Raw genomic sequence first — 18,167 nt, forward strand, 5'->3', positions numbered from 1 at the left:
TCATGGCCCATCAATACTTGGGTCTTTTTTTTTTTTTTCAATACTTGGGTCTTTTATTGGCCCTCTGAGTAATCTGTTGAATCATCTCACAAAATTCTAGGTGTCTGAGCAATCTTCAACCTCTGGTTCAAGAACTGACTTAGAAGAGCAGGGACTCTGAGTAAACTTTTAAGTGTCATTTGTCTGGAAGATTTCATTATGTTTGACCCATAGCAGTAATTGGGTTTAATTTATTATTCTATTTGTTTGAAAATGGAACTTATAGCAAAAGTGGATGTCCTGTGCTGAAAAGCATATTCTAAAAGTTATTTCCATTTTGATTACTTTAATAGTAGAAGATATGGATGCTTCTAAGAAGTTATATCACACAGGTAAACAAGCATGTGGAAAGGTACTGCCTTATTATCACAGTCATATATGCAATTAGGTTTAGTGGCTATTTGGGGATTTCTCTGCAGGTCAAACAAATTAGCATCTAATTTAAAGACATTTTCCTTAAGTCATCAGGTGACTTTCCTCTCAGAAACTGTACTTCAGATATTTCTTTTTTAACTTTCATCATTTTATGCAAAGAGAGTAACATTTTATGAACAAGTATGCTTACAAGGAACTCTTTCCAAATTGTTTTGTTTACATATTCCTATCTTTGTTTGTTATCTTTTTGTTCAAACAAAGGATCTCAAAGCTTATTACACAAACAAATCCATTAATCTGAGTACATAGTGAACCACTTGTTTGTCATTTTAGAGGTACAGTTACTCTTGGTTTTACTCACAGTGATTCAGTGTTTAAAAAAAAAAAAATGATAACAGAATCCAGTACCTTTTATTCCCTGCTTTAGATTCTACTTTGACCACCAATTCCAGGCATTAGAGTGAGTTTTTCAACAGCACATTAATTAGCACACATTCTCTGTTGTGATAGAGGAGGGGGAATAAATAAAACAGAGAAACAAGATTGAGAAGAGTTGAGCCAAACAGGTTCAAAGATAGTCCTGTGGAAAGCAGTTTCTTGGAGCTCATTAGAAACACAAGCCTCCATACATGCATGGAGGAATGGGAGCAAAAGGAATTTCAATTACTTTTTCATGAAATCTGACCCAGAGTTGAACAAAGAGAATTCTAAAGCTTTTGCATATGCTATTGGGGGGGGGGGCTCTATGAAGGAGGAGGGGGCATCAATCTTTTCCACTTTTGTCTGGTGTTGCTTGAACAAAAAGAATTATTGAAATTGAACTTGTTGAAGTTTTTATAAATCAAGATGTCAACAAATACAAGCACTAGTCTAGTTCCAACAAGAGACTGTAGTTTACAGAATAAAACTAACCCTGTTTCTTTTTTTCTTTTTTTTTTAGCTCTACAAAGAACACATTGTTTATTCTTGTGTAAAAATGTCATGTAAAGAAACTCTCTGTCAGGTACTCTATTTTTATTTAGTTGTTTCATAACTCAATTATAATGTTCCCCTCTGCCTAATAATTAGCATATGCATAGTAACAAGGCTTAAAAATCTGTTCTTTTCCATACTGGGTGTCAGTTAAATTTCCAAATTGCTAATAGACCAGGTTGTGCCTGTGTTGGTGAGCCTCTCTCCCTGCGGCTGGCAGTGTGCCCCTGTGCAGGAGTTGAGGGTCAGCTCTTGGAGAATGGCCCAGCCAGAGGCCTGAGCAGGGAGTTCCTGCCATCTGGAACAGTCTGGAGCCCAAGCAAAGATGTTAGCAAGGAGCATTCCAGCAACTCCTCTCTACTTCCCCGCAAATGACCACTATTCTCTCCTCCCCACCAGCTCCATGACTGGGAAATTAACAGTCACTGTCCTGATGTCATGCACAAGTTTGAACTCTGTATTTGCTTGCATCTCACACCTGGTTTTTGTGGTCACCTACTATGTTATAAATATCCTTTCTAAATTTGGGAAGTTCCCTCTATGAAGTTCCTGCCTCCTCAGTGAAAATAAGCCCCAAACTCTTTCTCACAGCTTTTCTTATAGGGAGGGCACACACGCAGGTGATTTAGGATCAGCTGAGCAAGTAGCTCCTAGAAGTTGTTTTGGGAAAGAACAATGAGAGGAAGTAGGCGCCTCACGGAATCCCTTTTCTAGCAAAAGTGGCAATGGAGGCTTCTGGCTCTGGGGGTCGTGGAGGTTCATGATCCGGTGTCCAGTATGACCCCAGCCTCCCTGCGTAGAAGGGGGAGGGGCCACAGGGTTTTCCTGTGGCAATTGTGATGGATGCCGTGCTGAATGCCAATGAGGAAAGAAACTAAAGGCAACTAATATATTTGTTCATTAGACAAATACATTCTGAAAATTAAAACGTAATTTGTTGGAATTTTTAAAATAATTAAGATACCATCTTTTAAGTGCATTACTTTCCATAGGCAAGTTTTACATCTTGTGATCTATAAACTCTAAACCCAAAGTATTTGTGGGTAACTGGGATGGCACAGTTATCCTTCAGCTATATAGGGTTTAAGTTTCAGAATTATAGAAATACCAGAATAGTTTTGAGAAAAGAATTCGGAACTGAGTTTAAGACCACTTATCAATAATATATGTATGTAACATATATATCCAGATACAGTGGGTTTACATCTAGTTTAGACATTATCATTTACCCACATCTGATCTTCTTTGTCTCTCGTCCTCCCTGCCCTACTCACATCCATACTACTGCACTAATTTGATTTTCCTAGGCCTGGCTGGGCAGAGGTTTACTGGTGTAGCATGGCATCTAGGCAAGAATGCAGGTCTCTGTTAATGGGAAACGGTGCAGTGGGACTACAGTAAGCTTTTATTTCACCGTTGATGAAAGTGGAACACTAAACCTATCCAAATTAGTAAAAAATAAATTTTTGAAGAAAGTGCCAGCTTATTATTTTAAAATATTTTGCATATTATAAAAATAACATTTATTAAAATAGGTCAATTCATTCGAAAAATTCAAGTCATTATTGACCCATGTTCATAGATCATGACCATACTTAACATTATGGAAATAATTGCTGGACCTGAAATTTTGAGATAGTCTTGCAGAATATTAGTGTTCTCTCTCTCTCTCTTTTTTTTTTAACAGGGCTATACGTTGCAGGGGGACATCTTTGTAAAATGTTTTCTCAGGCCAACGACATGCTACAGCTGTATTATTTCCACATTACAAATTTATGGGCTCTAAATCAATGAATTTTAACCATAGAGATAAATTGTGAGGAGTGAGGAATTTATGAACTCAGAACCTTATACTAAGTTATAGGAATAACAATGGAATGTCTTCTGTCTTTTTCTGCCCTTTGCTCTACCATGAATTTGAAAAGGTCTGATATCTCTAAGCTCTGATCAGCCATTCTTTCCTTAGTCATTCTGTTAGTTTTTAAAATTAGCTTCTCTTCCACCCTATAACTTGTGCCATCATTGGATATGAGAACTATTCAATTACTAGTGACTCAAGCAAAGAGAATTTAAATGTTTTGGTATAGGTCCCTTACAGGAGGTTGAAATTGACCAGATAGAATAAAGAAAACATTTTTCTCCTATACCTCTGGAATTCTACCTCTCTATCATATTCCAATGCTCCTTTTAGTTTTAAGAAGCTACTTGATTGTTTTGTGTGCTTTCCACTGGAAATGCAGAAATGTAAGAGAACAATGACCTCACATCATGATTGATTTTTTTTCTGCTTTTCTTCAATTCCCACTGGTATATTCTTATTAATAAATGATTTAAACTCAGTCTGAATCCTTTTCTCAACACCATTCTGGTATTTCTAAAATTCTGAAACGTCTGAGGGTAGGAGATAGCATCGTGCGAATGACATGAGATAGATTCAGTTCTAGTAAAGTGAGGAAGACCACCTGCCTCTGTATTTGAGCTCCTTCCAATCACTGATGTGTGGGTGGGTGTGGAAGACACAATGCTCTACTTTCAAGTAGAACCCAACCATGGAAAGTGTCCATATCTTCAGGGTCTTGCTTGGCTGCCAAAACCACTTGTCCAGAGATCATATCCTCCCTGAGTTAGTGCTAATCTGGTAGAGAGATTGGGATATAAAAACCAGCTCAGGTTGGTTGGACACAGAATACTCTGAAGAATGATATTTGCTCCAGAGATCTCTGCCAGAAAACCTAGATTTTGTCACACATGTAACAGGGGTTAACGTCTTCTCTATCCACTCCTACTTCCTTTCACAGATTCCTATCCCTAATAAACATAATGTGTTCCAAACTCATGTGAGAATCTGCTTTCAGAGAACCTAGCCTGAAATAGCAGGCAAATTGTACATGATCTGGAGGTTTTTCTATTCAAGGTCTGGATAGCTAAGCCAGAATTTTTCAATGTTTCTTGTCCTGAATCAACCTATGTATCCATCTTTTTTAAAAATATTTTTGTCTTTTGTGGGATTGAGCTTTTGATTTGTTTCATTTTTGTTTGATTGTCGAGAAGAACTATAGGAAACTATATATTAAAAACCTGAAACAAGAAAGTGCTGATTTCCACATTCACTTCTACTACTACTGAAGGGATGTATTCTCACTGAAAACTACACGTAATTTTGCAGTTAATGGACATGTGTACCTGCAACATAAGGAATGAATTTTCTTTGTTTTTGTGAAGTATGTGGATATGTAATTAACAGAATCTTGCAAGAAGATGGCCAAATAAATCATCTTCTCCCAGTCTTCGTTTTCTCCACTTCCAGTTCACACACAAAATGTCTTTTTCACCCTACTGCACCTAGCCTGGGTCCTTCCCTCCTCAGAGCTCACTTGGCAGTTTGTGATAACCTCCCTTTCCCCTCCCTTTGCCCTCCTTTCTATCTCTCTATCATAACTTCCAGAGTGAAGTTTCTGCATTGTAAATTTGATCAGCTCATTCCTCTGTGTGAAGTCCTCTACCAGTTCCTCAAAACTATTCAAAGATTTAAAACCCAACGTCTTTTTCATATACTCATTCAGGACTCTTCAAGAATCCGTCTTTGCTTACACTATTTCTAAACTCCCCAATTGTCTCCCAATCACCCCCATTTTAGTCAAATTCCCTGTAACATTTGCAATGTACATGGTTTCTCTTTCCCTTTGCATATGCTATCTTTATCAAAATACCCTTTCCAACCTCTTTAAATTAAAATATTTATTTTATTAAGGTAAGTTTTTTTTTAAATATTTATGTATTTGTGCATACAGAACTGGGGTACAGGCCAGAGGCTCAGGGGCAGTGAGAGCCTTCACCAGAGACAGAGTGGGGAGCAGAACAGGCAGATCGACGAAGTACACTGCTGAGGGGAGCAGCGGGGGTCAGGAAAGGTCTGCCACATCATGTGGTCACCTCCGGGGCAGGCGGGAATCGAACTCAGGAGGAAGTGGCTTTAGATTTTCAGTGCTGTGCTTTAACCTACTGAGCCACCAGGGAGGGCCCTAAGGTAAGTTTTTTTGTTGTTGTTGTTTTTGGTTTGTTTTGGTTAAGATAAGCCTTATTCTTTCTTCAAGGTGCCATTCATGCACCAAGCAGGCTCTAGTAGGAATATGCCTCTAGATCCCCAGAGCACCCATTGTCACAACTGTCTCTCATAGCACTTTTTAGATATAATAAACTCTTATACTCCGTCTAGACCACAAGCTCCTCAAAGACAGGCATTTGATCTGTATACTCCTAGCACTTAGCAGAGTGCCCAGTGCACTATAGACACACAGTAGTGTTTCATACCTTTCTCTAAATTTCTCTCTGGCAGCTCATGCTGCCTACAGATTTTTGTATCCCCTCCACTGCTTAACAAAAATACTGTGCTGCTTTGCACTACATACTACAGGTATTCAATGAATATTTGCTGAGTCGATGACTGGACTGCTGCTGTTTTTAAGTATTAACTTCCATAAACGCTTAGAAGATTCCAATTACCTAGAGTAGCTTAGAAAACATTTTAAGTGTTGATTGACCAATCCAAGTCTCTGAAGATGCTTGCTTCACTCCAGAGCAGTAGCCTAAACCATGAACTACAAGCTAATAGTATTCACAGGAGAGCGACTCTATCTGTTTGCCTAGACTGTTTGTGATATTAGCTATGCAAATACATATTTTGATTGTTCATTTGGGAGAAGAGGATTACTTGATGACTATCTTGAAGTATATGTAGGCTTATTATGAGGCAGAGGATGACTAATTTTTTTCCCCCATTGCTGTTTCTGATTCAGTGAGGAAAAACACTTATTCTGTATCAATAGTCAAAGATAAGAAATGATTCCTTTACTAGAATTCAGAGATCTTGTGGAAACTCCCTCTTTGCATATGTGATTAGATGACACACAATTTTTTACTCTTCTCATCCTTAAAGCTGTGAAATTGGAAATGATGTGACACAGTAGCCAACTGCCACCAGTGTAGATGTGGGGTCACTGGGAAGATGAGACACGGATGGGAAAAGTAAAGTTTTAGTAAAAGTCAGCTTAGTGTTGATTGTGACATGATTCTAAGTGCAGAAAATGGCTTTCAAAGGAATTAGGAGTCAGAGGTAAACAAGGAAGGTCATACAAGACCAGGGAAACTGCATAGATAAAGTGATAAGGTACTGATTGATGTGTCAGGTACTTTATATATAAGATATAGTTTGACTTGGCTGAGGAACAAAATATTCACAAACTTTCACTAAGCACTTGTGAAAAGCATTTTCTCAGTCAGTTCTCATAACAGCACTACTATATAGTTAGTAACAACATTTAAGTTTGCTGGTGGTGAAACAGGCTCAAAGAGGTTAAGTGACTAGCCTAAGGTCAAACAGCTAACAATTGATGGAGCAGGAAATCCATACCCAAGGTGTCAGACGTCAACTACTAGGACAGTAGTAGTCCTGGTACTGTCAAAAAATAGGAAAATGTCTTCTTCAATATTTTTTTTCTCTGGTATCAAGACCTACATGTTGGTATACTATCCATGTCAGTGAATGACATGGACCATTTTTAAGGAGTAGGAAGAAGGCACATATAGGTAACTATAATGTACTGAAGATTACAGGTACTGATGGATCAGACTGGACAAAAATCTGAGGGGAAAGGAGGTTATCCTATAAGCAATGAGGAGGCACTGAGGTTTTAGAGCAGGAGTGTGACATGATAAAAGCTTATTACTGAAAACTTAATCTGCTGACTGTGTGCTACTGGTTTCCTGATTGTCAGCAACATTAAGCCACTTGGAACTCCAAGCAAGTTAGATCTGTGGTGATAGAAAAGTGGAGGAAATATTTCTTGCTTTCATGTCCTGCTCAACAAAATACTGCTAAATTGGTTTAGATGCTGAAACAATAAATTGGAGTAAGAGCAGAAGCTAAAATCGGAAACTAGGCTGATATTCTCCATTCAGACACAGTCTTTTCTAAGAATGTAAGGAGTCCCCAGGCTGTAGGGGAAGGGGAGAGGGCTGGAAAGATTTTATATTGCAAGTATCTGAGGAAGTGAAGAGACAAAATCATCCATGCTTGATCATTGTAGAGTTACCCATTCATTCATTCAATGGCAATTTGTTCACTGAGTGCCACTAAACCTGGACATAAGGATCTAATATGAGAAGATATACAAGACCACTGTCCCCACGGAGTAAGCAAGCTAATAGGATAATTCAGACCATAAACCTTTCAGATAAGTACCATGTGACTACAAAGAAAATAACACAGCAACAGGATGAAGAGTGAATGAGGCTAGGGGAGTAAGCATTTTAAACCTCTCTGTGGAAGGGACATTCCAGCAAACGTGAGTAATGAGAAAAAGCCAGCCATGCAAAGAAAAGCCAGCCATGCAAAGAACAGAAGGAAAAGCATTTCCAGGCAGAGGGAAACAGTCGGGGCAAAGACCCTGAGGTTGGACGTGAGAGGAGGAGGCAGAAGGAACTGTGGGCTTTTGCCATTAGCTGCACTTACAACTTTGAAAAGCACATCTGAAGTACTTCCTCTTCAAATACCATGCCAGTGAAATATTTTTAACAATTAGCAATTTAGTGATTGTCATTATTAACTTTGTTTTAAATAACCAATTAAATTTTTCCATCTGGATAAAACTATTAAAAATTAATTGGAGTATAAACTGACACATCAAAAAAAGAAATAAAGGTGGTAGACAATAAAGAATCAAAAATGTAGACAAAGGGTTTCAGAAGATCACTTTGTGGGGGTGGTGATGGTGAGGTTTGGAAATGAAAGGCTGAAAATATGTACTATTTATTAATTTAATAAATCTGTCTTGATGTCAATGTAATCGAATGTTGCCACAAAATAATGGTCTCCTGCTGCTACATAAATGTTGAGGCCAAGCTCTGATGTTTATTTTCAAGACAGAAGACATTGATCCTTCACTAATAGAATATTACAAGTTTATTTCTATTATGCTAAGTAACCAAAGTTGATTTCATTGTTTGATTTGATGGATGTTGGTGCTGTCAGAGTTCAGAATGATCTGAGGCCTAGAAGGCCAGGAGAATGAGGTTGTTTTTCATCCTCCTAATTAAGCATCCTTAGATTTCATTCTAATATAAAATCAATAAAGGAAAACTTTAGGGATACTTAGTCTCTGGGATCTTTCTTCTGATGTCTCAGAAATTGGGGCTATTTGGCACAAGATTGTTCTCCCCTGGGACTAGAAAGACTCTAGAGCCAGACAGTCAGTGAGTTGGATGAGGGCCCCACCCAGTTGGAAAGGCAACAGGAAAAGTGATGAGAGGAAAAAGACAGCTACAACAATAAAAGGAGGAAGTGAAGCCAAAAAAACAAGAGAAGAAGGAAAAGTAACAGCAAACTACAATAATCCATGAGGAAAGGAAAACCACATAGAAAAGAAAACAACAAAGGGAATTACGATCTGCTGACTAAGGAGCTGGGAACTAGTTTCTGACATTTCCATAGGTGTGGGGGGGGGGACACTTAATTACAGCCAGCCAGTGAATGGAGGGTGATGTAATCCAGTGACCCAGGTCTCCTCTATGCCTAAACAGAATGTGAATTAAAACAAACATTATAGTTTTCAGATTTTATTTACTACATCACACAGTCACACTGATCATTACATATAATCAATGAAAAGGAGAAAGAACAAGGTAAAGATTAGCAAGAAGACATGCACTGACCAATTTAGAAGGAGGCAAAAAAAAAAAAAAAAGCTTACCTATTTCAAATTCAGAAAGAAAAATACGTCCTTACAAAACATTTCTCCTTTTAAATTTCTATAGTGAACTAAGATACTCATTTTACAGTAGCCAAAATGAGAGGAAACCATATACTTGACAAAGGCCAAGTCTGTATATACTAAAGTAAGGTGTGACTTGTTTCTGATTTGCCTACTCCAAGGGTTTTATTGTAAGAATGGAATTTTTGTTGCTTATTTAACATGATGAAGCAAGATCTCATAAGCCATGTTCCATCTAATCTATAGAGAGACTTTTCTAGAATCATAGTACATGGAAAAATAAAGGTTATGGGACAAGGGTGGCTGGAGGGGTTTGTGATCAAATTTCTGAAAGTGCCTGAAGAGATATACAGTTTGGATGCAAATTACAATCCTGTTACTTGCTAGTTGTATGAACCAGAAATATTTATGAATTATAATACCTACACCAAAGACTTGTGAAGAGTATTAAGTGGTGTCTTCTATGTAAAACAGACACAGCGTCTGGCACATTGTAAGTGTGTGATAAATGTCAGTGTTGATGCTTAAGAATTCTGTGGATGGTTTGCAAGAACTGAAATTACTTGCATGGTGGAATACGCAGCGTCACCAACTGTTGACCTCTGTAATGTACAGAAATAGAAGTTTCATGTTTTTCAATCCAATATGTTCCTGGGACACTTTCCTATACCCCTCATTCTGAATAGAAAGGGAAGGGGGAGGAGAAAGGAAGAGCAGGTGAAAGAGGGTAAAGGGAGGTAGGAGGTGACATGGTAAAGTCCTTTAAGGTGACCTTCACAGAGGACTGGAGGTTGTGGTGAGGGGATGTAGTTTTGTTCTCACCCACACTACTCTCACAACCCTTTAATAAGCTCTTTTAGGTCTAAATAATCCTTGATGTGACGTGTGTATCCTTGTGCTACACATTGCAAATATTCCTTTATAACAAAAACATTTGGACCCTCCCTGGTGGCGCAGTGGGTTAAAGCGCAGTGGGTTAAAGCGCAGTGGGTTAAAGCAGTGGGTTAAAGCTACTTCAATGTGAGTTCAATCCCCTCTTGCCCCGGAGGTGACCATATGGTGTGGCAGACCTGTCCGGACCTGCCTGTTGCTCCCCTCAGCAGTGTACTTTGTCAGTTGGCCTGTTCTGTTCCTCACTCTGTCTCTGGTAATTCCTCTTGCCACCCCTGCTTTTCTGGCCTATGCCCCAGTTTTGTATGCACAAATAAATAAATCTTAAAAAAAAAAAAAGCCACTTCAGCATGAGTTCTATTCCCACCCAGGAGGTGACCCTAGCAGACCTCTCCTTACCTGCCTGCTGCACCCCTCAGCAGTGTACTTTGTCAGTCAGCCTGATCGCTCCCCACTCTGTCTCTGGTGAATGCTCTCACCACACTTGCACTTCTGGCTTGCACCCCAGTTCTGTATGCATAAATAAATAAATATTTAAAAAAAAAACCCAAAACATCCAAACATCTCCAAGGACATAAATGCCACAGCAAGAACAAAGGGAGCAGCCGGGAAGGTGGGGTACAGGAACAACTCTTCCAGAGAGTGGGGGTAAGTGCCCAGAATTGGCTTCTTTCTTGACCACTCTTCTCTGCAGACTACCTCCGTCCACCCCAGAGTGAGATCTTTGTTGTCTACCTCCTAGAATTAGGAGGAAGGGAAGTGGATATAGCACTCGTGAAGTCTCTTATCTCTCAGCATCTGAGCATCCAACATTGCACCAAAGAATATTCCAGAGGTTAATATCCTTAGCTCAGAGAGTTACAACAGCTTTAGCATTCGTAAGTCATTTTTTAAGGGTTTTCTCAAAAAACTTAATATCCTCCAAATGTTAGAGGGAGGACAGGGTAGGATGTAAGCACAGTGTAGCAGAATATAAGGCAAAATAAAAATTTTTTCCTTTAATTTCTTAACAATAGTCCCTAAGACCACAGACAACTTTATTCTTAGAAGTTGGTTAATTCTAATGGAGATTAGCCTTGGAATGGTGCATAGCTCAGCACCATGTGGTAAACGGATCCTTCTATGTTCTGCTCCTGGGTATGTAAAAAGATATTAATGAGATTATAAAATTATTTATTTGGTGAGGAATCTGATTTGTACATGTGTAATCTACTGATATATATGCTATCAGGTAGCAATTACTTGTACATTCTTCAGGAACTTACTGCAATGTATAAAATGGAATCAAATTGGTTTCAAATAATTTTTAAACACCCCTTAAAAGATATTTAAAGTGCCCTGTATATCTCTGGAAAGTAGAGATGATCCTGATAAGATTATTTATATTTTACAGTTCACCATTGGCAATAACTTATTCAGTACACTATTTTTAATACTATTAATACGATTTAAAACATAATATATTTTACCTCCATTCTTCAAGGTAAAGAAAATACAGTAGTGATATAATCTGTCATTTTCCTTTTTGTTCACACGTCCTTGAGAGGATCCCAAATATGTTAGAAAATGATAAAAAGCCAATCTAGTAGGGTTTTTTTTTTTTTTTTATGTTTCCATTCCCAACAGAAGGAAATGACACTGCCTGGAATGTTGCACAGCCTCTCTCTTGAGACTGGGACATTTGGCAACTCCAAGAGTGCAAAGACATCATATTGGCATAACCTTTCTAGGTGAAAAACCATTGTGAAGACTTAGGAATGCACTAAAAAAATATAGCAATACTTTTGAATAAAGAACACTCTCTGGCACGGTTCCTATTACATAACTTTCAACATTTAATGACAAAAATCCAGTTAGTGAACACTGCAACACTTGGAATTTGTTTTGCAAAATGTGCTAAAGTGTGTGAAATTGCCTTACATGGTAGCTCTGCTTTTTCATTTTTCTTCATCTTCAATTTATGCACAATGTTGGCATCAGGATTATTTTATTTTATTTCTAATAACTAAATGTCCAGCTCTTGATTGTGCTAAACAAGACTAGGCACTCTGGAGATGATACTGATAGATCTGTACACTTTCACTCTTAATCTTTAGGTTTTTTGAATGTCTGCATTGGGATTTAAAAAATTCAGGGCAATAGGTTAAGAAAACAGTCATTGCCTGAGATGAACTAGTGTTAAACCAATCACAGTGTGTCGAATGATGTTAATTTGAGGCCCCATTTCATTTATTATTCTGGTAAAGGAGACTATGCTGCATAGTGTCACTGTCGAGATGATTGTTCATTCCATTAGGTTGGTACATGGCGAGCGAGCATGCTAGTCTGGTCTGCTCAGAGTGAAGTTTCATATGGTAGTTTGAGTGACAAACATCCCAGAGCTTGCTCACATTCCTCTGTGGAATAGTCACTTCTGAAAGAAAGAGGTGCGGCTTCGTGGTCTGAGAACAGGACTGTCAGCCAGGAACACAGAGTTCCCATCCTGGAACTAGTTCTGTTTTCTTTATGGAGCAGATCATGTTAATGAATCTTTCAAGGACTCAGTTTACCTAGTTTAAATGTTGGCTAGAAAACTCTAACTGGGGTATACTGAGCATTACCGAATGGATATCTGTTAAATCATTTGAAATGAAAAGTGATATGAATATAAGGAGATATTTTCATAAGCCAATTAATCTTACAAAATAGATAAATAATAGAAATTTTGTCCTTTTGCAAAATTAATCCAAAACAGGAAAATTTACCTTAATGTTTAGTTGACTGCAATTTTTCTAAATAAATATTTTTACTCTAAATATTTTTTTCTCTTTTAACAGCATGCTAAGTATTCTATGGGAGGCAAATAATAAAATTCATGATTAGCATCCATTTAAACACAAAGAAATAATCTCTTTGTTCTATTTTAGATAGCAAAAGGAAATCTTTTCTGAAGCTCCATGTACCATAAGAATGTGGACATTATTTACTTTAATGTTTTAGAGAAAGAATTCTGGTCAAAGAAATGTATACTCAAACTAAAACTGAGGAGGATGGTATAATGAACTACCTGTTCTAAAGTGATAAAGACTTCCAAGAATAAGATACAGTTTCCAGAAAGAAAAAAAATCATACATGCATGCTCCAACAAAACAAGCTGGGGGTGTAGACCTAATGATTGAGTAATTGTGGGGTTCTATGTCTGAAAGAATAGTCAAAAAAAAAAAAAAAAAGAAAAGAAAAGAAAGAAACAAACAAAAAAACCCACAAAAACTCAAATGCTCCATACTGGTGTCTCAGCTGGTCAGTACTCCCCTAACAAACCCCATTCCCTCAAAATTAATCAGACTCAAGAATGAGATCTTTTAAAAAATGTCAAAAACTACTTTAAAATATATTGTGATTCTTTACACTAGGAGGCTTTAAATCTCTTTATTTCTTCCTTTAAAAGTGAAAACAAATAACACAATTCTGTGTCTTGGATCTCAAATTTGGCTCTGAATATGTGTTTCAAATCTCATTAATTACAATATTGGCCCCGTGAGATACAGTTACTGATGCAAAGAACACTCTTTGTACTCAAAATAATTTGAACAAGGGCAAAGAAGCATTTTATTTACATGTGTAAAAATTAAGAGGAAAATAAAAGAGACGATTCAGGTAGCTGCTGAGATTTTTTTTTAAAATAATATGCTGAGATGTTTTAATGATAATTGATTTGATTACTTAAGCTTTAAGGTTACACATATAGGAATAGCCATATTTTCACTTTGTATAATTGTTGGATGATAACATTCTTGAAAAGGTAACTCTGACATTAACTTGGCAAGCTCTGAACTAAGACCTTTTAGCATTTTACTTTTTCCAGATGCTAAGACCAAATTGTTCTGAATTTCATACACCACTGTGCAGATCTATAATTAATTAATTTTTTTAAATATCAGAAAATATGCCATTACCCAAAGGATTCTTCTTTGTAACAAATCTGGGTAAAAACCAATCAAATGAATAAATTACAGCAGTATATAGCAAACAGACCCTCTTGTTTTCCTTCTTCATTTTCTTCTTTCTTTAGGAAACAACAAATTAAAATATGGCTATTTATGGCCCTCCCTGGTAGCGCAGTGGGTTAAAGCACTGCACTGAGCAACTAAAGCCACTTACACAAGAGTTCGATCCCCGCCTGCCGTGGAGGTGACCACATGGCATGGCAGACCTCTCCTGACCCGCCCGCTGCTCCCCTCAGCAGTGTACTTCATCGATCTGCCTGTTCTGCTTCCGCTCTGTCTCTGGTGAATCCTCTCACCCTCCGCATCTCTGGCCTGTACCCCAGTTCTGTATGAATAAATAAATAAATCTTTAAAAAAATAAAAAAATTTAAAAAATTAAAAATAATAATAAAAAATATGGCTATTTGTGATTTTGTAGTATAAGAAAATATGTGGTCATACATTTTCACTTATAAGCAAATGTGTTGACTCAGTGGTAGAAAGTAAAGTCCACTACAAATACGTCTCAATGCTTTAAGTGATGAGGGTCATTGGCTAAGTGTAGCCACAACTTAAAAATTTTGCTTTGAGAACTGATGATGTGTATTGGGTCTTTAAATGAATACTTGAGGAAAGCAGCCCTGGTTACATATAAAAATCACCTGCAGCATGCTGAAGCTACAGATACCTGGGTCCATCCCTAAGTTTTCTGATTTAGTTCATCTGGGGTAGGATTCCAACTATCCTATCTAAGAACAAACCAATCAAAACAACAACAAAAAAGACAATTCTAATGAGCCACAACTGAGAACCATAGAGAAGCCCAGTGCAAGAGCAAGCACCATAGCTACAGGTGATTCTAATTTATGCTTCACTTATAATTTCTCCTCTTTACAGTGGTATAAGAACAATTCTTTTTCAATGAAATTACACATCAGATATTGAATCTCATATAGCAAGACATACAATCTGGAAAGCAGAAGCAAACCTCAGCTCCCAGTTAGCCATGAGCACTCAAGTGTAAAAACCCAATAATTTTTTTTTTAAGATTTATTTATTTGTGCATACAGAACTGGGGTACAGGCCAGAGATGCGGAGGGTGAGAGGATTCACCAGAGACAGAGTGGGGAGCAGAACAGGCTGACTGATGAAGTACACTGCTGGGGGGAGCAGCGGGCAGGCCAGGAGAGGTCTGGCCATGTGGACTCCTCCGGGCAGGTGGGGATCGAACTCATGCTGAAGTGGCTTTAGCTTCTTAGTGCAGTGCTTTAACCCGCTGTGCCACCAGGGAGGGCCCTGATGTTCACTTTTTAACAATATTACAAAGCCCATTCTTGGTTTTTAATGAGAACTATTCCTTATTTCAGGTGTGGGCAGGAGGGTGATCAGCAGCTGCCAGAATTCCCTCAATGACAGTGTTCTTTAAAAAAAAAAAATTTTTTTTTTAAGTTAAAAAAAATTTTTTTTAGTCACTATATCATCCTTCGTTTTTGCACAATGTGTGGTTTCTTGGTGAAATTCACACCACCAATTCATGCGTATACCATCACTGTAGTTCCTTGTGCTCTTCAGCAGCCCCTTTGAGGGAATGTTCTATGAGTGGTGGAGTTTAAGATGCTACTAATGTTCTGGGTTAAAGTCACTGGATGTATGTAGATAATTGAACGACAATGTACATAACACTAACCTCAAAGGTAGACTGTAAACAGCTGTAGCCTAGTGCACATTTAAGCATTCTGAGCTAAAGTTCCTCAAAAGGAGAGGCTTAGGGGCATTTGGGCAGCTCCTTCCAGTTCTTTAGAATTCTAGAGTGCCTGGCTCCAACCATCAACTCTTTGCAGGTCATTAGAAACAGGAGTATTTTGAGTTAGAAATAGCAAGTTATTTTCTTGGAAGTTAATTAACTTAAATGATGTTATTTCCTCCACTTTCTAATTCTTACTATATGCTGACTTTATTTTCTCCTTTTAATAAAAGTACTTGTATTTTTCTTATACATAATGTCAGTCTATTGCTTTTGTCATCTTTTGCTATCATATTTTATGACTTCTTCATTTACTCCACTTTTATTCTTCTTTCCTATCCCTTTACACTTAAACTCTTCCACTCCAGTCCATACCCCCATTTCCCTTAACCCAGTTTAGCACATCCTTCCTCTTCATTTTCTCAGTTTTTCATTTATGTTTGGTTGCCAACCCCTTTCATGATTCTCTCATTTTTTTGCTAACTGCCCTTCTTTAACCTTCTGTTGATGTTTTATTCCTATCACTTGCTGTCAATGTCCACACAAGTCCATTTTTTTTTCTATTCCATCTATGCTGTATCTATATGCATTTTTATGACCTTACTACTAAAAGCTGAAAACTGTATGTGAAGACAGAAAGGTATTTCCCCCCACTTGAATCCTATTTTCTCTTCCCATCCCACAGCTGTTCCATGTCTATTCATTCTTTCCCAGCCTGTCCTGCTGCCTGACCTTTACCTGCACCCTTCCCCTGTCCTTGCCTATTTGACGCCCATCTCTTCTAATTCCCTTTGCACTCTAATGCTACAACCAAGGATCCCACCACACAACACGGGGTGGCCAGGGAGGGGGAGCTGGGGGGCGGGGAGCAGAGAAGAAATGGGAGTTCTATGGGGAACCAGATTGTGTGTCTGAAACTTTTGAGCATTTACTGAAATAGCATTAAGGACTTAGATCCAGGACTATTTTCGGGCAGTCTTTCAGCGCTGGTACAGCTTTGCTCACCTTGGAGCACAGCTGCGGCCTATTCTGATCAACAAGGACTTGGATGTCTCTTTCAAGGTGTTCTAAGACCCTTTCCACTCTAGAGGTCAGGATGAGTAGGCAACATGCAGTAAGGCTATAAAAACAGACCAGTGGGGGATGCCTGGAGCCCCTTCCCGCAGCAGAGTTGATTCAGAAGCTAGTGCTTGGTGGGACTCCGGACTCCGTGAGTGAGGCGGCCGGGTGAGGGGGGCACTGCGGCGGGCAGTTACCAGGCCATCTTTGGGAGGCAAGCTCACTTTTAAAGAGACGAGGCAGGCCTGAGGCAGGGTGCTCCCCTGGGGTGGAGGGCGCGGCCCTTAGGGCCAGGCGACGCCAACCCGGCGACGCCGAGGGCCGGAGGCACAATCCCTCCCCTAGAGGAAGACGAGGCGCTCCAGGCCGTTCCGCCAGAAGGTCGAGGGAACAGCGCGCGTGTCCCTCGCTAGCCGGCCCTCTGGGAGCAGAGCGGGGGCGACACCAGAGGGAGTAGGGCTGAGGGCGGCAGAGATCAATCCTGGGTACGGGCGCGGTGTCACAGATCGGAGAGGAGCGGTTGAAAGGGGCTGCGGGGGAGGTGGGCAGAACTCCTGGGGCTGTGGGTCTGTCTGTGTACTCGGCGGGCGCCCCAAAGTCTGGGACCGCCAGGGCTCCAGCTCCACCGGCTGCAGCCAGAGACTCCAGGCCGCACTTTCCCCTCCTCCCGGCGCCTTCTCTCCAGTGAGGAGCCGAGCGCGGGCGGCGCAGGGGGAGGGGCGGCGACGGAGAGAACAGCCAGTTGTTTAAAATCCTTCTAGAGCAGTTTCTAATTCCCCCCTTGCGCCGGGGTTCGGAGGGGGGAGGGGGGAAGGAGAGCGGGAGGAGGGAGGAGAGCGAACAGGGATGGAGGGAGGGAACTGGGGTGGGAGGGAAGGAGGGAGGAGACTGCCGCTTAGGCTGTAGCCGCCGCCGCGCGCTTCGGAAGGCCGGAGGGAGGGGAGGCCTGTCAGTCTCGCGCGTTGCCTGGGCGAAGGGGGCGGAGCCTTGGCGTGGGGCGGCCAATAGTGGGGGTGGCTGCGTGGGTCGCCATGGGGACGGGGCTGTTCCCGGGGAGGCTGTGATGGGTTGACAGGTGCGTGACAGTGGGAGCTGCTCTCGGCACAAGCATGTACGGCAAAGGCAAGAGTAACAGCAGCGCCGTCCCGTCCGACAGCCAGGCCCGGGAGAAGTAAGTGTCTCCGCTTCTCACCCACCTCCGCCTTCACACGCGCGCACACACACGCACGCACTCGCACACTCTCTTGGAGACACACAGACACACAGACACTCTCGCCCGGGGAGAGCCGGGGGTGGGCTGGCAGGGGGAGGGGTGTGCGGGGTGGGGGCGTGTGGTGCGGGGAGCGGCTGTTT

General features: G+C 40.1%; 1 protein-coding gene across 2 annotated transcripts in view; it reads left to right on the top strand.

The window, feature by feature from the left end:
• Positions 1–17,712: 17,712 nt before the first annotated feature.
• The window catches only part of SSBP2 (single-stranded DNA binding protein 2), a 245,209-nt gene continuing 244,754 nt past the window's right edge, over positions 17,713–18,167 (top strand). For both annotated transcript variants that reach the window (XM_004678159.2, XM_004678160.2), the window contains exon 1: positions 17,713–17,985. In XM_004678159.2, the coding sequence (XP_004678216.1) occupies positions 17,924–17,985 (62 nt within the window). In that variant the 5' untranslated portion in view covers positions 17,713–17,923. The remainder of the gene's footprint in view (positions 17,986–18,167) is intronic.

This window comes from Condylura cristata, unplaced genomic scaffold, assembly GCF_000260355.1.
Source record: "Condylura cristata isolate star-nosed mole 26May11 unplaced genomic scaffold, ConCri1.0 scaffold00007, whole genome shotgun sequence".
Lineage (NCBI taxonomy): Eukaryota > Metazoa > Chordata > Mammalia > Eulipotyphla > Talpidae > Condylura > Condylura cristata.